Raw genomic sequence first — 20617 nt, 5'->3', positions numbered from 1 at the left:
TCAGAAGTCAATTGACAGTGGGGCACCCACTGGGTATCGGGAATTGGATGGGATTGGTGCAGAAACCATATCTTTGCAGTCAGGAAAACCCCAGACTCACCCTGCCTTGTGATTTGAGGGCTCATATGGGGCTTGGGGAGGTGAGTAGTGAAAGTAGGACACTGCACCCAAAACTCTTACCAGTTATCTATATTTTCAAGCTCCTAGCAGAATCAATAGTGTATCAATGGGTTGTGATATGACAGTATCTTGTCCTGATCCCACCACCCACATGTCTGTGTCACAGGGCAAGTCATCTATAGTTTCCTCATCTGAATAGGGGAAATTTCTTACATGAGGTCTTTGAACTGATGATGAGTCATGAATATAAACAGTTTCTTCCCACTTCATAACCAGATTTGTCCATTTTCCACCACGATGTGTTAATCTGAAAACACTTTCTCTATCTACTTTGGACAATTAAAACTATTTATTTATCAAATAATGATTATTTCTCTATTAAGAGAACAAATTTAAAGATGTGGAGCCACTGTGGAGAGCAACTGCAGGGAAAGCAAGGAACCCAGCCCTTGTGTGGTAGGCTGTGTGAACAAGCCTGAGACAATATTACTAAAGTCTCCAGGCTCCTTCCCTCGTCCTTTTTGATTGTCATTTTCTTGTCCATTTTTGATCCTTTCCCTGTTTCAAGGACCAGGCCTCCTCAAACTCTTGCAATTTACTCTCTTTCATAGGTCAGGTGATGATTTCCGGAACCCAACTCGAGAACCATATAGTCGAGGAGTTCCTAACACAAATACTCAAAAACGGTAAGAAAGGTTTTGTATTTTCTCCACCTCTGGGGAGGTCACTGAGATTGAGATCAATCACCAATGGCCAATGATTCAACCAATAAGCCTGTTTCTTGAAACCTCATTTCAGTTAGTTCAGTTCAGTCTCTCAGTCATGTCTGACTCTTTGTGACCCCATGGACTGCAGCACGGTAGGCCTTCCTGTCCATCACCATCTACGGGAGCTTACTTTTTCTCTCTCTTCTTTCATCAAGAGGCTCTTTAGATCTCTTTTGCTTTGAAACCTCAAACCTGCATAAATATTGGGATTCAGAGAGTTTTTCGGTGGTAAATACAAATACATGATGTGAGAGTGCTGTGCTCACTAGGGCGTGAAGGCTCTGCCAACCTACAGTCCCCCTTCATCCTACACACCTCCTCCATTTCACTCTTTCTGAATTTTCACTTCTATTAATCTGAGAATGGGCTTCCCTCTAGCTCAGTCAGTAAAGACTCTGCCTGCAGTACAGGAGACTCGGGTTTGATCCCTGGGTTTGGAAGATTCCCCTGGAGAAGGAAATAGCAACCTACTCCAATATCCTTGCCTGGAAAATCTCATGGACACAGGCGCCTGGTGGGCTGCAGTCCATGGGGTTGCAAAAAGTTCGGCACGACTGAGCGACTAACACTTACTTTCTTACTTAATCTGAGAACAGTCAGTAAGGGTTTTCCTTAGTCTGGTCATTAGTTCCATTCAGTTATTGAACATGGAGATGTGGTCATGGAACCTCCAAACTTTAGCCATTTGGTCACAAGCATAAGTAACTTTGGACCACATGGTTCATACTAAAATGAGAACAGTTGTGATCCCTCAATGGGCGGAATCTGTACTAACTGCATGGATTTCATATCACATGTTAAGTGACTGGGGGACACCTAGGAGTCTTTTGGGGAATTGGTTGATGTTAGTCTAGATACCACATATTTGGTGTCAAGGGAAACCCAAACTCACTCTCTGCTGTGATTTGAGAGCTTAGGTGAGGTAAGGTAAGCTTTGCGGACAGGGAAGTAATGAAAGTAGGATGCTGCATCCAGAAACTCTTATAAGTAAACAGTATTTTTAGGATTCCTGGTAGAACCAGGTATTGTATCAGATGGGTTATGACATGATAGTATCTTATCCTGATTCTACCACCCTATGCTCTGTGTTCTGGGGTGAGTCATATTCAATTTCCTCAACTGACTAGTGGAAAAATATGCAAGCATTCTTTAACAGATCATCAGTAATGAATATAAATAATCTATTCACATTTCATGACCAATTTTGTCCATTTCCACCAGTGTGTTAATCTGAAGAACATGATCCTTGAGCTCCTTTGGTCAAGAGAAAATATTAATATGTCAAGTAACGACTATTCCTTTAATATTAAAATAAGCAGAAAGACATAGGACCACAGAGCAGAGAAACTGCAGGAACACAAGAAACACAGTCTTTGTCTCATGGGCTCTAGGTTAAGACAATACGAGCAAAGTCTCCAGGCCCTTTCACTTGTCCTCTTTTGACTCTTATTTTCTTATTCATATATTTGATCCATATTTGATCCTTGTCCTGCTTCATTGCCCAGGCCTCCTGAAACTCTTGGAATTTCCTTTCTTTGTTAAGTCACGAGACCACTCAGGGAAAGCAACCTAGGAAACCTTCAGGTCTGGGTTGGTCTTCCAAAGAACTCAAACACCCATTTAGAGGTTGGAGATTTCACCACTTTCTTGCCAGCACCTCTAGGGAGGAGGGAAGACTCTGAGATTGAGATCAATCAGCAATGGTCACTAACTGAGTCAACATGGCTATTTATTGAAAACCTCCTCACAAATCCATAAATATTTCATTTAAGAGACGTTTTGAGGTTAATTATAACCCATACAGACTATTTTACTATCCTGGAAGGAGACTGGATGTGAGAGGGAGATTGACCATTATGTTGATGTGCCCCATCATCAAGGTGATTTTTTACTACAAGGCATAGGACCACAGAGCAGAGAAACTGCAGGAACACAAGAAACACAGTCTTTGTCTCATGGGCTCTAGGTTAAGACAATATGAGCAAAGTCTCCAGGCCCTTTCACTTGTCCTCTTTTGACTATTATTTTATTATTCATATATTTGATCCATATTTGATCCTTTTCCTGCTTCATTGCCCAGTGCCCACCATCCTGTAGACAGTCCTTTCCTGTGCAATAGGAGCCCATTATGGTTTATGAGGGTCTTTCCAAAATCACTGACTTCACATACCAGAAGACACTTTTATTGTTCTCATCACATTAGCAATACCAAGATGTTTAGGAACTCAGTGTCAGAAAAAGGATCCCAAAAAAATCACATATATTTCTTCTTATAATAACAGTATCAACATATTGATAGTTGAACATTCGATTTATTCAATCCTCCTGAGGGATCATAAGTAACACACTTGTATGTTTTCTTCACGCCCTTTTTCATTATTGCATGATTCCTTCACATTATTTATTCACAGTGGAAAGTTTTGCCATATACAAAGGTGCAGAGAACAGTATTATAAAACCCAGGTACCCAGACCTAGTAATTATTGACATATAGGGAATGATTTTCACCTGTGACCTGTTTTCATTGCTATAGAGTTGTGTATTTCTGGGTTTTATTTTCTTTCTTTCTTTTTTTTTTTTTTTGAGCATTTATTTGGTGCTTTTGGTGTTAGTTGCAGGCCATAGGCACAGTTGTTGTGGCCTGCTGACCTAGATGTCCCTCAGGATGTGGGACTTTAGTTCTCTTACAAAGGGATTGAACCCAGGACTCCTGCATTGGAAGGCTAATTCTTCACCAGTGAAGTCCCCTAGAAGTTTTTGAGGCTAAGCAAAGGCATTCTATCAATTTTTGTTAAAATACTTCATGAGGAGATACAGAAGTGTACATGATTAATATATCATGTCACCCTTAGCAGCATTCCTAATTCTGTCCTAGAAAGAAGGTTTTCAAATGGCCTTTTCCATCTGACCATCCTCCACAAGCCTGGCATTCTCTGTCGCAAAGAAACTGGCAGTTCTAGCTGTTGTCCTTGTATGAACTGTGGTGACTGTCCTCATAACTGAGCCATTGACCCTCCTTTCACAGCAGCTTCTAAGCCTGAATTCTGCCTGGAGCCTGAATTAAAGGGCCCCTGCAAGGACCAGATGACCAGGTACTTCTACAATGCCACGGCCGGGTACTGCGAGCCATTTGTATATGGCGGCTGCGAAGGGAACAAGAACAACTTCCAGACGTTATCAGACTGCTTAGTGACCTGCTCTCCAGTGGCAGTGTCCCTGTGGTAAGACGGGGGCAGGGCACAGGGGCAGGGGAAGGACTGGGGAACGAGGTGGAGCTCAGGGGACCACACGCCAGTCACACCTGCCCAGTGTCTTCCTCCTTAATGCTTCCCAGAAGAGACGCCAGTGTCCTGTGAAACCACACACTGAGCAAGTTCTCCAGGGGTCAGCTTGGCAGAAGGTCAAACCGAGATGTCTTGTATGACACTCTAAGCCTAATGATATGCTCTTCAATCTTAGAGAGGAATACTGAGTCAACCACCCTCCAGGGCAGGTCTGCTGTGCTCCTGAGCACCCCACCTTGCCATAGAAAACTCACTTCCCTCTTTTTGGCCATTTGGATCATGGGGACTATAGTTTCATATTTTTTGGAAACTCTAGGCTCTGTCAAGATGATAGGTGTCCATGTCTGGGGCTAAAATGATGGCACTCAACAAGTTCCTTTCTTTTTGCAGAGGATATGTGAAGAGTGGTTCCCAGAAAATGTGACACCCGAGAAGGACCCCTGCAGGGCTGGGCCATGGCTGCTTCTGAAACTGTTCAGTCTCTCGCAGTCCTCTCTCCTCCCCTCTTCAGCAGAACCTGTCTAATTCCTTTCTTCTATTGGTCAACATGTCTAATTCTGTCTCACCCAGATGGCTCTCAGCACCATGAGAATGTCTTCCCTTTATTCCTAGCACTTAGCTCAGCTCCTGGCACCAAGGCAACAGTTCCTAATTATTTGAGAAAGAAAGGAAGGAATGTAGGAGCACATTCGTCATGACCAGAGTAACGACAGAGCCTGCAGTTTGATGAAGGATTTTTGTCTTCACCCACATCCTCACTGCATCCTCAGCTTCATCCCCCTCCCTACCATCACTGCTCTCTTTGTCGGTGTCCAAAGTGGAATTTCTCACAACCAGTTCTCAGAATCAGTAATGGGAGAAGGGTTTGTGATGTTGAAGCTTCCTGATCCTACTATGATGTTGCAATTTTCCTTTCCATAGCTTCAAACACTGTGGCTATATTTCAATAATAATGCATTTTTAAAAATATTTCAATAATGCATTTCAATAAATGCATATACTAAATTAAACTGAATGGATTGGTGTCTTTTGCTTGAAACTGCAAACCTTAATCAAGAGGGTCCGTGGGAATATTGGTCTTTCTCATTGTTCTCCAGACAGTGGGCACCTCCCAGTTCACTGTCCAAAGACTGTGCCCCACCAAGTATAGGAAGCAAACACATGACAGAATCATCGACCTCTTAATAGCCATCCCAAGCCACACCTAGACCTGGGAGATACAAATCTCCATATGAGCTTTCCTTCTAAGTTCAGTCAAATTTGGGGGAAGGTTGTCCTCCTGGATAAGGAGGAGACTCAGGAGACTAGGCATGAGGCTCAGTTGTCCACTTTTCTAAGGAATCTCATTCCCTGAAGTCATAGGCGGGAGGGAATTCTTACTTTAGTTAAAGAAGGGCAATTACCATTTCGTATCCCAGGCTCTGTGCAAGCATTTTGACTGCATTATTCTATTAATCATGCTTAGAATCCTTCAAGGAAGAGAATGGCAGCATAGAGATGGCACTTTTCTCCTTTATTCATTTTCTAAGATGGCAGGTCCCTACTCTCCCAAGTAAAGGGATTTTGATGACATGACCCTGCTCTGCTTCTAAAAGATTTAGGATGGATGCACCTGGAGAACAGAGAGTATCTGTTTCAATTCGGATCGGTGAAGTTAGACTTGTGGACCTCAGCAAGCAGGGTATTTAAATACGTGAGAACACACAGGGTGCTGGTGCTGTTACTCCCTTCCTTGAAATCTTTGGCAAATTCTCAACATTTCTGAGTGTTGGTTTTTTTAGTTATAAAATAAGGCCCCAGATCTCAGAGTTAGCAAAAGAAAGAACTGGGTCCTCTGTTCTAAGAACCACTGTTTCAGAGTCCACAGTTGTGGTGGGGTAGTGTTGCAAGCGATATCCAAGGTCCCTGGGATCCACTCAGGGAGGTAGCTCTCCTGTTGGTGAAACCCGGTGAGGGACAGTGGATGGTCAGTTCTGGAGACGCTGTTTGTCTCTTCCTCCCTTTTGCCGGTTCCCTTTACTTTGTTTCTACCCAGAATATAAGGTTTTGTGCCCCAGATGGAGATGCTCTCCCCCCAACTCAACATCTGACTGGGCCATTGCCAGGTAAAGAGCTGGTATATTTCCAATAGAGATGCTGCCACAATGATTGCTGGTAGCTTACCTGTGTCATACCTGTTTTCTGAAGTAGGTAGGGTTAATGTAAGACAGGGGGCATTGGTACCCACATGTGATGACACATGCATGAGTCTGTAAAGGAGGACCTGAGCTAACACACTATGGTTTACTTACTTGGCTTTTGATCTGCTCTCATCCACTCACTGGCCATCCAATGCCATGTGCTGCTCTAGGAGCTGGGATGCTTCTTGTGTGACCATATTGCACAAAATTCCACCTGTAGAATCACATTCTGTGTTTTCATTAGACCACAGACAGAGTCAAGTTTGAGAATATGGGTACTTGGCATTTGGACCCGCCAGACAGAAACAAGACAGAGGAGCCTGGTGGTATAGTCCATGGAAATCTCAGAGTCAGACCAGACTGAGTAACTCAGCAGACATGCATGCACCAGCAGAAGTAGGGCAATGGAAGCAGGGGAGATTACACGTTGTACATGACTGACCCCAAATGCTCCATTTCCTCACTCCCCTCCTTCTCACCTGTTCTTACCCATCTGCTGGGATATAAACTGATCTCTCAGCATCTGTCTTTCCATAGACACCCTCTGCAAGGTCACAAACATGAGCAGACTCTGATCCTCTGCAGCCCTGTTCATTCTCCTGGGCACCATGCTGGGCATCATCCCTGGAGGTGAAACAAGCAACGAGGCTCAGAGTAAGTTCCAGCTCACCTCTCCTCTACAGACCGAAGGGAAAGGAGGTGAGTCCATGGAAGGGGCAGGAAGAGGGGTGTGGTGGATGCTGCTAGCCCTCTCTGGATTTCTTCTGGAAAGTAAGCAGTTGAACTCCAGGGACATTTCTTGACTCTCAAAAAATTGTCATTATGTGTTCAGTTTTAAATAAAAATATCCCACCTCATTTTACAGAATCATGAACTTTATCTCTGACACTGTCTATTGCTAGACTCTACCCAACCCTAAAAACCACTTTAGCATAGTAAAAAGATCCATATTTGATCCTTGCCCTGGTTCATGCCCTAGGCCTCCTAAAACACTTGGATTTTATTGTCATTCTCTAAGTAATGAGATCAGTGAAGGATGAGGCCTTAGACAGTGTGTGTACCTGGATTCAGAACATGCCATCAGATGATTAGAGGGTTAAGTGGTCAGTCCCCAGTTACTTTGGGGAGAGGAGTGAGTACTGATACTGAGTTCCATTAACAATGGTCAAAGATTCCGTCAATTTGCCTCCATCCAATCCTCAATTGAAACTCACCAACACTAGAATCAGAGAGCTTCAAGGGAGGTGATAACATCAAGGGTTTGTAAGGGAGGCGTGTCCTGAGGTGGCATGGAGACTCAGCATTTCCTACTCCTTCTTTGCCTTATTCTTCTCCATTTTGCTGTCCCTGAGTTTTATCATTGATAATGAGTGGCAATAGTATGTAAAGGGCTTATCTGAACTCAATGAGTGGTTCCGATGTTCAACATGGGAGGTGAGTCAAAGGATCTCAGAAATTATAGTCAATTGTTTACACATGTGCATGACCCCAGGGCTCGAGATCAACTCCTGAACTATGGGCAGTTCTCAGAGATGGAGTCCTCACCCTGTGGGTACAGGGTCACCTCTGAGGATTTAGCGTCAGAAGTGAATTGACTTCTGGATGCCCAGTTGGTGTGGGGGAACTGGTTCCTGTTGGTAGAGATCCCACTTATTTGGTGTCTGGGACAAACTCAGATTCTCTCTTTTCTACCATTTGTGTCTGGGCCACAGCCACTGGGGACTATATTATGTTGAGCCGAGTACTCAAAATCCCTCACCATGGGGGGTGTGGCAGTCCTAAGATGGCAGAGGAATAGAACTCAGAACCAATTTCTCCACACAAATTCATCAAAAGATAATTTTACTGCTGAGCAACTTCCACAAAACAACTTTAGAATGCTGGCAGAGGACACCAGGCACCCAGAAAGGCAGCCCATTCTCTTCGAAAGGAGGTAGAACAAAATATAAGAGACAAAAAGAGAGACAAAAGTGTTAGGTATGAAGACCCATCCCAGGGAGGGAGTCATGGAGGAGAAGTTTCCAAACACCAGGAAACCCTCTCACCAGAGGGTCTGTGGAGGAGTTTTGTAATTTCAGAGGATAACATAACTGGAAGAAGAAACACACACACACACACATACACACACACACACACATACAGAATAGGCGGCTAATGGCAAGTCCCAGTGAAGAAATAATCCAGATGCCTGTGTCTGCCACCAGAGAGCGGGGGCTGAGCAGGGAGGCACGAGTTGTATGCTTAGGCTAAGGACCAGGCCTGAATGCTCTGAGGACAATATGAGGGAGCTAATGTGATCCCAACCGAAACTTTGGGATAGCCAGAGAAAGAGAAAGAAAAAAAAAAGAGAGAGAGAGAGAGAGAGAGAGAACTTTCCCATGAAAAACTCTAACCTAAGGCGCAGCCTGGCCAGCTCACAGAACAAAAGATTGAGTGAATACCAAAGGAGAGCTAACCGGGAATGGACCAGCCCATCCCCCTGCCAGAGGCAGAGAGGCAGGTGGGCACTAGCCAGAGCCAGAAGGCAAGGGGCAATCTCTGCCCCAGAGATGGCATCCTCCACCTAACTGTGAGCAGGCTCCCAGTTGCTAACCAAGTCTTCCTGGGATCCTGGACAGTTGACATATGCCAAGAAGGTCGAAGCCTGATATCAGCTCCCCAGAGGAGACACAGGGCATGCCTTAGACAGTGCTTTGCAGCACATCTGGGAAACCAAGAGGCTTGGACTGGGGAGGTGATTAAGACATGCAACCCACCTGGGACAGTGCACTCACCAAGCACCTGGTCTCCTGAGCTCCTCAGACCTGGGAAGGGCACAGAACGCATGCCCAACCGAGTCTGTGCCTTTGTGGAGTACCTGAGAACCTGAACCTGAGCAGCTTAGACCTGGGAAGTGCACAAAACCCAGGGCCCACTTTGGATAGTTCCCCTGCAGAACCACCAGGAGCCTGAGCAGAGTAGACTGGGAAGGCACACAAGCCATGAGCTGGGGCAAACCAAGTGTGGTCCATACACTGCAAGCACTCCCTACACAAACCAGTGATATTTGTTTGCAGTGTTCCTCCCTCCCCACAGCACAACTGAACAAGTGAACCTAAATAAGTGACCACCTTCGCCCTTTTGTGCTAGGGAGGAAATTAGACATTGAAGAGACTTGCAAACAGAGGAAGCCAAAATAAACAAAGAAGAGGAAACCGCTTTGGAAGTGACCGGTGCAACAGATTAAAACCCTGTAGTTAGCATTGACTAAGCATTGGAAGCGGTGTATAGACCTTGAGAAGAAGTATAAGCTGGAACAGGGAACTATCTGAAACTGAACTGACCCCACACTGCCCTTTACCGCTCCAGAGAAATTCCTAAATATATTTTTACTATTATCATTTTTTGATTTAAAACAATTTTTTATTTTTGTTTTTTATTACTCCTTTAATTTTCCTTTTTATAACCTACTGCTGCTGCTGCTGCCAAGTTGCTTCAGTCGTGTCCAACTCTGTGTGACCCCATAGATGGCAGCACACTAGGCTCCTCTGTCTCTGGGATTCTCCAGGCAAGAATACTGGAGTGGGCTGCCATTTCCTTCTCCAATGCATGAAAGTGAAAAGCGAAAGTGAAGTCGCTCAGTCATGCCTGCTCTTAGTGACCCCATGGACTGCAGCCTACCAGGCTCCTCTGTCCATAGGATTTTCCAGGCAAGAGTACTGGAATGGGGTGCCATTGCCTTCTCCGTTATAACCTACTACTACCTTGCAAAAAAATACCCTATTTTTAAAGCAAATTTCATATACATATATTTTATAATTTTTGCGATTGACTTTTTTGGTATTTTTTGTTTTGTTTTGTATTTTTAATATCGCATCTTTGGGGTCTAACCTCTGCTCTGGATTTTTAATGTCTTGTTTTTGGTATTTGTTATCAATTTTCTACCATTAAGAATCTAATCTTCAGTACCCATTTTTACTTAGGGGTGTGATTCTTGGCTTGATTGCTCTCTCCTCTTTTGAATCTCCCTTTTCTCCCCCATGTCACCTCTATCTCTTCCCTCTCCCTTCTCTTCTCTACTGAACTCTGTGAATCTCTTTGGGTGTTGAGGGCTGTGGAGAACACTTAAATAACTGATTACTGCCTAGATTGGTTGCTCCCCTTTTGAGTCCCTCTCTTGTCCTTCTGGTCAACTCTCTTTCCCTGCTCCCTTCTCTCTCCTCCATGTAACTCTGAATCTCTCTGGGTGTCCCTCACTGTGGAGAATATTGTCTGTGCTGTATGGATGGAGAAGTATTGAGGCTACTGTAAGAATAAGACAAAAAGTCTGAGGCAAGAAGCTTAAATACAAAACTTGAGAACCCCAGAAAACTCCTGGCTCCAAAGAACATTAATTGACAAGAGCTCATCCAAAAGCCTCCATACCTACACTGAAATCAAGCTCCATCCAAGAGCCAACATGTTCCAGAGCAGTACATACCACACTAATTCTCCAGAAACGCAGGAACATAGCCCTGTGCATTAAAATACGGGCTGCCCAAGGTTACACCAAACTCATAGACATCTAAAAACTCACTACTGGACACTTCATTGCACTCCAGAAAGGAGAGATTCAGCTCCGCCCACCAGAACACCGCCTCAAGCCTCCCTATCCAGGAAACCTTGACAAGCCAATAGTCCAACCCCAGCCACAGGGAGCAACCTCCACAATAAAGAGGAACCACAAACTTCCAGCATACAGAAAGGCCACCCCAAACACAGCAATCTAAACAAAATGACAAGGCAGAGAAATATTCAGCAGGTAAAGGAACATGATAACCAAACCAAACAAAAGAGGAGGAGATAGGGAGTCTACCTGAAAAAGAATTCAGAATAATGATAGGGAAGATGATCCAAAATCTTGAAAACAAAGTGGAGTTAAAGATATATAGACTAGAGACAAGGATTGAGAAGACAAAAGACATGTTTAACAAGGACCTAGAAGAAATAAAAAAGTCAATCAATAATTAATAATGCAATAACTGAGATAAAAACTGCTCTGAGAGAACCAACAGTAGAATAACTGAAGCAGAAGATAGGAAAAGTGAGGTGGAAGATAGAATGGAGGAAATAAATGAAGCAGAAAGGAAAAAAGAAAAATGAATTAAAAGAAATGAGAACAACCTCAAGAGATATCTGGGACAATGTTAAATGCCCCAACATTTAAATCATAGGAGTCCCAGAAGAAGAAGACAAAAAGAATGAGTGTGAGAAAATACTTGAGGATATAATAGTTGAAAACTTCCGTACAATGGGGAAAGAAAAGGCCACTCAAGTCCAACGAATCAAGAGTTCCAAACAGGTTAAAGCCAAGCTGGAACACCTCAAGATACATATTAATCAAATTCATGAAGATCAAACACAAAGAGCAAATATTAAAAGTAGCAAAATAAAAACAACAAATAACACACAAGGGGATTCCCATAAGGATAACAGCTGATCTTTCAATAGAAACTCTTCAGGCTAGAAGGGAATGGCGGGACATACTTAAAGTGATGAAAGAGAAAAATCTACATCCCAGTATACTATACCCATTAAGGATCTCATTCAAATATGAAAGAGAAATCAAAAGCTTTACAGACAAGCAAAAGCTGAGTGAAGTCAATACCACCAAACCAGCTCTTCAACAAATGTTAAAGGATCTTCTCTAGACAGGAAACACAGAAAGTGTTTCTAACTTAAACCCAAAACAACCAACTAAATGGCAACAGGATCATACTTATCAATAATTACCTTAAATATAAATGGGTTGAATGCCCCAAACAAAAGACAAAGACTGACTGAATGGATGCAAAAAAAGAGACCCACCTACAGGAGACTCACCTCCAAACAAGAAACACATACAGACCGAAAGTGAAGGGCTGGAAAACAATATTTCATGCAAATGGTGACCAACTAAGAGCAGGAGTAGCCATACTCATATAAGATAAAATAGACTTTAAAATAAAGGACATGAAAAGAGACAAAGAAGGAAACCACATAACGATCAAAGGCTCATTCCAAGAAGATATAACAATTATAAATATATATGCACCCAACTTAGGAGCACTGCATATGTAAGGCAAATGATAACAAGTCTTGAGAGACCCTTGGACTGCAAGGAGATCCAACCAGTCCATTCTGAAGGAGATCAACCCTGGGATTTCTTTCAAAGGAATGATGCTAAAGCTGAAACTCCAGTACTTTGGCCACCTCATGTGAAGAGTTGACTCATTGGAAAAGACTCTGATGATGGGAGGGATTGGGGGCAGGAGGAGAAGGGGACGACAGAGGATGAGATGGCTGGATGGCATCATGGACTCGATGGACATGAGTCTGAGTGAACTCTGGGAGATGGTGATGGACAGAGAGGCCTGACGTGTTGTGATTCATGGGGTTGCAAAGAGTCGGACACAACTGAGCGACTGAACTGACTGAACTGATGAAAGGGGAAATTAACAGTAACACAATAATAGTGTGAGACTTTAATACCCCATGCACACCTACGGATAGATCAACTCAACAGAAAATTGACAAGGGAACACAAATTTTAAAGGATGCAATGGACCAGTTAGACCTAATTGATATCTATAGGACATTTCACTCCAAAACAATGAATTTCACTTTTTTCTCAAGTGCACACAGGATATTATTCAGGATAAATCACATCCTGGGCCATAAATCTAGCCTTAGTAAATTCAAAAAAAATTGAAATCATTTCAAGCATATTTTCTGATCACAATGCAGTAAGATTAGATATGAACTACAGGAAAAAAAAAACTATTAAAAATACAAACATATGGAGGCTAAACAACATGCTTCAGAATAACCAACAAATCACGAAAGAAATCAGAAAATAAATGTGAAGCCACTCAATTGTAGCTCTTTGCAACCCCTTGGACTGTAGCCTACCAGGCTCCTCTGTCCATGGGATTTTCCAGGCACTAGTACTGGAATGGATTGCCATTTCTTTCTCCAGGGGATCTTCCTGACCCAAGAATCGAACCTGGGTCTCCTGCATTGTAGACAGACGATTTACTGTCTGAGCCACCAGGGAAGTCACTGAAAATAAATCAACATATCCATATAAATGAATGAAAATGAAAATATGAGACCCCAAAACCTATGGGATTCAGTAAAAGTAGTGCTAAGAGGAAGGTTCATAGCAATCCAAGCTTACCTCAAGAAAGAAGAGAAAAATCAAATACATAACCTAACCACATCTAAAACAACTAGAAAAAGAAGAAATGAGGTATCCCAGGGTTAGTAGAAGGAAAGAAATCATAAAAATTAGAGCAGAAATAATTGAAAAAGAGACAATGGAGACTATAGCAGAAATCAACAAAACTAAAAACTGGTTCTTTGAGAAGATAAATAAAATAGACACACAGTTCAGTTCAGTTCAGTTCAGTCACTCAGTCGTGTCCTACTCTTTGCGACCCCATGAATCGTAGCACACCAGGCCTCCCTGTCCATCACCACCTCCCGGAGTTCACTCAGACTCGCGTCCATCGAGTCCATGATGCCATCCAGCCATCTCATCCTCTGTCGTCCCCTTATCCTCCTGCCCCTAATCCCTCCCAGCATCAGAGTCTTTTCCAATGAGTCAACTCTTCACATGAGGTGGCCAAAGTATTGGAGTTTCAGCTTTAGCATCATTCCTTCCAAAGAACACCCAGGGTTGATCTCCTTCAGAATGGACTGGTTGGATCTCCTTGCAGTTCAGGGGACTCTCAAGAGTCTTCTCCAACATCACAGTTCAAAAGCATCAATTCTAAAGTTCTCAGCCTTCTTCACAGTCCAACTCTCACATCCATACATGACTACTGGAAAAACCATAGCCTTGACTAGACGGACCTTAGTCGGCAAAGTAATGTCTCTGCTTTTGAATATGCTATCTAGGTTGGTCATAACTTTTCTTCCAAGGAGTAAGCGTCTTAATTTCATGACACACAGTTAGGTAGACTCAAAAAGAAAGAAAAGGAGAAGAATCAAATCAACAATATTAGAAATGAAAACGGAAAAATCACAACAGACAACACAGACATACAAAAGATCATAAGAGACTACTGTCAGGAACTATATGCCAATAAAATGAATTACTAGGAAGAAATGGAAGAATTCTTAGAAGAGTATAACCTTCCAAAACTGAACCAGGAAGAAATAGAAAATCTTAACAGACCCATCACAAGCACCAAAATTGAAACTGTAATAAAAAAAATCTTCCAACCAACAAAAGCCCAGGACCAGATGGATTCACAGCTGAAATTTACCAAAAATTTAGAGAAGAGTTAACACCTATCCTACTCAAACTCTTCCAGAATATTGCATAGGAAGGTAAACTGCCAAACTCATTCTATGAGGCCACCATCACCCTAATACCAAAATCATACAAAGATGCCACACACACACAAAAGAAAACTACAGGCCAATATCATTGATGAATATAGATGCAAAAATCCTTCACAAAATTCTAGCAAACAGAATCCAACAACATTTAAAAAGATCGTACTTCATGACCAAGTGGGGTTTATCCTAGGGATGCAAGGATTCTTCAATATTGGCAAACCAATTAATGTGATACACCACATTAACAAATTGAAAGATTAAAAACCATATGATTATCTCAATAGGTGCAGAGAAAGTGTTTGACAAAATTCAATACCCATTTATGATAAAAAAAAAAACCCTCCAGAAAACACGCATAGAAGGAATATACATCAACATAATAAAAGCCATATATGATAAACCCACAGCAAACATTATCCTCAATGGTGAAAAATTGGAAACATTTCCCCTAAAGTCAGGAATGAGACAAGGGTGCCCACTCTTATCATTACTATTCAACATAGTTCTGGTAGTTTTAGCCACAGCAATCAGAGAAGAAAAGGAAATGAAAGGAATTCAGATTGGAAAAGATGAAGTAAAACTCTCAGTTTGCAGATGACATTGTCCTCTACATAGAAAACTCTAAAGATACCACCAGAAAATTACTAGAGCTAGTCAATGAATATTGCAAATATGCAAGATAGAAAATTAACACACAGAAGTCCTTGCATTCCTATACACTAACAATGAGAAAACAGAAAGAGAAATTAAGGAAACAATTCCATTCACCAACACAACGAAAAAAATAAAATACTTAGGAATAAATCTACCTAAAGAAACAAAAGACCTATATGTAGAAAACTATAAAACACTGATGAAAGAAATCAAAGATGACAGAAATAGACGGAGAAATATACCATGTTCATGGACTGGAAGAATCAGTATAGTGGAAATGAGTATACTTTCCAAAGCAATCTATAGATTCAATGCAATCCCTATCAAGCAACCAATGGTATTTTTCAGAGAACTAGAACAAATGATTTCACAATTTGTATGGAAATGCAAAAAACCTCAAACAGCCAAAACAATCTTGAGAAAGAAGAATGGAATGGGAGGAATCAACCTGCCTGACTTCAGACTATACTGCAAAGTTACAGTCATCAAGACAGTATGGCACTGGCACAAAGACAGAAATATAGATCCCTGGAACAAAATAGAAAGCCTGGAGATAAATCCAGGCACATATGGACACCTAATCTTTGACAGAGGAGGCAAGAATATACAATGGAGAAAAGACAATCTCTTTAACAAGTGGTGCTGGGAAAACTGGTCAACCACTTGTAAAAGAATGAAACTAGAACACTTTCTAACACCATACACAAAAATAAGCTCAAAATTGTCTACAGATCTAAATGTAAGACCATAAATTATAAAACTCCAAGAAGAAAACATAAGCAAAACCCTCTCTGACATAAATCACAGCAGGATCCTTTATGTTCAACCTCCCAGAGAGATGGCAATAAAAGCAAAGATAAACAAATGGGACCTAATTAAACTTAAAAGCTTTTGCGCAATGAAAAAACTCTAAGCAAGGTGAAAAGACAGCCTTCAGGATTGAAGAAAATAATAACAAATGAAGCAACTGACAAAGAATTAATCTCAAAAATATACAAGCATCTCATGAAGCTCAATACCAGAAAAATAAACGACCCAATCAAAAAATGGGCTGAAGAGCTAAACAGACATTTCTCCACAGAAGTCACACAGATGGCTAACAAACACATGAAAAGATGGTCAATATCACTCATTATCAGAGAAATGCAATCAAATCCACAATGAGTTACCATCTCACACCAGTCAGAATGGCTGCTATCAAAAATTTTACAAACAATAAATGCTGGAGAAGGTGCAGAGGAAAGGGAACCCTCTTACACTGTTGGTGGGAATGCAAACTTGTACAGCCACTATGGAAAACAGTGCAAATATTCCTTATAACCTGGAAATAGAACTGCCATATGACCCAGAAATCCCATTGCTGGGCATACACACAGAGGAAACCAGAGTTGAAAGTGACACATCTACCCCAATGTTCATCAGAGCACTGTTTACAATAGCTAAGATATGGAAGCAATCTAAATGCCCATTGGCAGACAAATGGATAAAAAGGCCGTGGTACATATATTCAGCAAATAAAAAGAACGCATTTGAATCAGTCCTAATGAGGTGGATGAAACTTGAGCCTATTATACAGAGTGATGTAAGTCAAAAAGAAAGCCACCAGTACAGTATATTAATGCATATATATGGAATTTAGCAAATGGTAACGATGAAAGAGGAGAGTGAAAAAGTTGGCTTAAAGCTCAACATTCGGAAAATGAAGATCATGGCATCTGGTCCCATCACTTCATGGGAAATAGATGGGGAAACAGTGGAAACAGTGTCAGACTTTATTTTGGGGGCTCCAAAATCACTGCAGATGTTGATTGCAGCCATGAAATTAAAAGACTCTGACTCCTTGAAAGGAAAGTTATGACCAACCTAGATAGCATATTCAAAAGCAGAGACATTACTTTGCCAACAAAGGTCTGTCTAGTCAAGGCTATGGTTTTTCCAGTGGTCATGTATGGATGTGAGAGTTGGACTGTAAAGAAAGCTGAGCACTGAAGAATTGATGCTTTTGAACTGCAGTGTTGGAGAAGACTCTTGAGAGTCCTTTGGACTGCAAGGAGGTCCAACTAGTCCATCCTAAAGGAGATCAGTCCTGGGTGCTCATTGGAAGGACTGATGCTAAAGCTGAAACTCCAATACTTTGGCCACCTCATGTGAAGAGTTGACTCACAGGAAAAGACCCTGATGCTGGGAGGGATTGGGGGCAGGAGGAGAAGGGGACGACAGAGGATGAGATGGCTGGATGGCATCACCGATTAAATGGAAATGAGTCTGAGTGAACTCCGGGAGTTGGTGATGGACAGGGAGGCCTGGCATGCTGTGATTCATGGGGTCGCAAAGAATCGGACGCGACTGAGCGACTGAACTGAACTGAACTGAACTGAACGATGACCCTATATATGAGACAGCAAAAGAAACACAGATATAAAGAACAGACTTTTGGATTCTGTGGGAGAAGGCAAGGGTGAGATGATTTGAGAGAATAGCATTAAAACATATATATTACCATATGTGAAATAGATCACCAGTCCAGGTTCAATACATGAGACAGGGCGATCAGGGATGTTGTACTGGGATGACCCTGAGGGATGGGATGGGGAGGCAGTTAGGAGGAGGATTCAGGATGGGAAACACATGTACACCCATGGCTGATTCATGTCAATGCATGGCAAAAAACACTACAATATTGTAAAGTAATTAGTCTCCAATTAAAAAAACAAAACAAAACCTGACCACTTCTTGGCACTTTCAGAATTCCTGGCAGAATTGGGTACTTATTTAAATAGATTGTGACAGACTGTGTTTGTCTTGTCTTGATCATATTACCTACATGCTCTGTGTCCTGGGACAATTCTATCTGCAGTTTTTTTCATGAGAGCAGGAAGTCCATGTTTTTAGAGTTTTTAGAAAGAATTACCAGTCATGAGTACAAAGAATTCACACATTTGTTGTCAGGGATGTGTGTTTTCCACCAAATGTTTTAGTCTGAAAGATTTGTCAACATACCTACATTTCCTCACAACACTTCCAAAAATAAATATGTGTCAAATAATGATCATTTCTCTGTTATGAAATAAATCAGAGAGTTGAGTGTCAGATGAGCCCCTTCTCTCCAGAGGCAACTGCAGGTTGAGCAAGAAAGGCATTACTTTCTTGAGTTTGTTCATGGGGCCAAGACTGCTTTTTCCAGGCTGCTATGATATTACTCAAGACACAATGCCCTTCCTCTTGCTCCCCTATCAGACTTTATTTCATTTTCTTTTAAAGACAGTTACATTCATAATTTTAGAAACAGGCCTCATCATCATAGGGACTAACAAGAATTTTACTCTATCCACTTTCTTCAATGACAAGGCACTTAGCATGAGTATAAAATAGGAGAGTCATTGACCTAGAAATATTTATCAAAATGTATCCTTTTGGTTCTGAAAGCATAGTGTTTTGTGTAGGGAAACCGCTGTTTAATATATATATATATATATATATATATATATATATATATATATATATATATATATATATATATATATAGTAAAATAATATCCTTCTAGGAGGGAGACACACAATAAAGACAAGGGAAAATCATATACCAGGTCATGATGAGTGTTGTGAAGAGGGAGAATGGTGGGGATAAAGGAAGCCAGCAAGGGCCAGGGAAATGCTCTGTGATAAGGAGGCCTTGAAGAGAGGCTCTCAAAATTGTCCCTGGTGTGATTGAGCAGCAGACAGGCCCAGGGTATCTGGGACTGAGTGGGTTGAGGGGAAGGAGAATGGAAAGGGATGAGACAGAGAGCCCACGGGGACAGATCATGAAGAGCTTTGTAAAACTTTAAAAATCAGAATCTGACTCTCAGGCAATGAGGAATTGGTCATGAGACTCACGGATAGAATTCACATGAAACAGGATTCTTGTGGCTGCAGTGTGGAGAGTGGTCTCTAGGGGGCAAAGGCAGAGTCAGAGGCCTCTGGCAAGGCTTTTGCACTGGTCCAAGTGAGCCATAATGGAGTATACCCAAATTTTTGCCTGGATTGATCTCAGTTCCTTAGAATACCATGGATAACATGCTCTGTTGAGGTTTCTGTAGAGGCTTTATCACAAATCACAATTCATTAAATCTTTAGGGATTTGTGATGGGTTTACCTTTCAAACCCTCACCTCTCTTTGAGGTATGGGGGCAGGGAAAAGGTGAAGGTGGAAGTTAAAACTCCATCCCCTAATCAGGTGTTGGTTATCCAGGCAACCAACATCCACTCTAAGCTTCGATTGAGGCTTTGTTTGTCACCTCACTCACATGATAAAATGTTCCCTTGGTGCTGTCATCTCTTAGGAAATCCAGTGGTTTTAGGAGCTCTGGTCCAGGAACAGGAAGAATACTAAATTAGTATTTCTGATGGCTTCTGGTGGCTCAGCTGGTAAAAAATTCACCTGCAATGTGCAAGATCTGGGTTTGATCTCTGGCTTGGGAAGATCCCCTGGAGAAGGGAATGGCTACCCATTCTGGTACTGTGGCCTGGAGAATTCCATGGACTGTATAGTCCATGGGGTTGCAAAGAGTCGGATACAACTGAGTGACTTTCATTTTCACAGATAGGTCACAGTATCAGTATTCCCTCAATATTTCTTTATTCCAGTGCCAATAACCTAAACAAAGTGAACACAATGATGGGTTTTCTTCCATGCCTTTCTTCATTAAATTATGATGCCTTCACATTTTCTTTATAATAGTGGAAGCTTTCAACCAAACACATGTACAGAAAATATTATAAACCCATGGACCATTGTCCAGCTCCAATCATGATCAACATATGAAGAATATTCTTAATATGTATCTCTTATCCCAGATAATCTGGATGATGTAATCACACACCTAGAGCCAGACATCCTGGAATGTGAAGTCAAGGGGGCCTTAGGAAGCATCACTATGAACAAAGCTAGTGGAGGTGAGGGAATTCCAGCTGAGCTATTTCAAATCCTAAAAGATGATGCTCTGAAAGTTGCACTCAATATGCCAGCAAATTTGGGAAAACTCAGCAGTGACCACAGGATTGTAAAAGGTCAGGTTTCATTCCAATCCCTAAGAAAGGCAATGCCAAAAAATGCTCAGACTACTGCATAATTGCACTCATTTCACACACTAGCAAGGTAGTGCTCAAATACTCCAAGCCAGGCCTCAATATTACGTGAACTGTGAGATTCCAGATGTTCAAGCTGGATTTAGAAAAGGCAGAGGAACCAGAGATAAAATTGCCAACAACCCCTGGATCATCGAAA

The 20617-nt window shown here is 41.8% G+C and overlaps 1 protein-coding gene across 1 annotated transcript in view; it reads left to right on the top strand.

The window, feature by feature from the left end:
* The window catches only part of LOC138091190 (trophoblast Kunitz domain protein 1-like), a 31848-nt gene that overhangs the window by 3811 nt on the left and 7420 nt on the right, over positions 1-20617 (top strand). Inside the window, exons 4-9 of the mRNA XM_068986827.1 lie at positions 732-806; positions 3913-4108; positions 4942-5034; positions 5767-5852; positions 6937-7050; positions 11544-11671. Of these exons, the coding sequence (XP_068842928.1) occupies positions 732-806; positions 3913-4108; positions 4942-5034; positions 5767-5852; positions 6937-7050; positions 11544-11671 (692 nt within the window). The remainder of the gene's footprint in view (positions 1-731; positions 807-3912; positions 4109-4941; positions 5035-5766; positions 5853-6936; positions 7051-11543; positions 11672-20617) is intronic.

The sequence above is a fragment of the Capricornis sumatraensis genome, chromosome 15 (assembly GCF_032405125.1).
Source record: "Capricornis sumatraensis isolate serow.1 chromosome 15, serow.2, whole genome shotgun sequence".
Classification (NCBI taxonomy): domain Eukaryota; kingdom Metazoa; phylum Chordata; class Mammalia; order Artiodactyla; family Bovidae; genus Capricornis; species Capricornis sumatraensis.
This window is presented reverse-complemented; position numbering and strand designations above follow the sequence as displayed.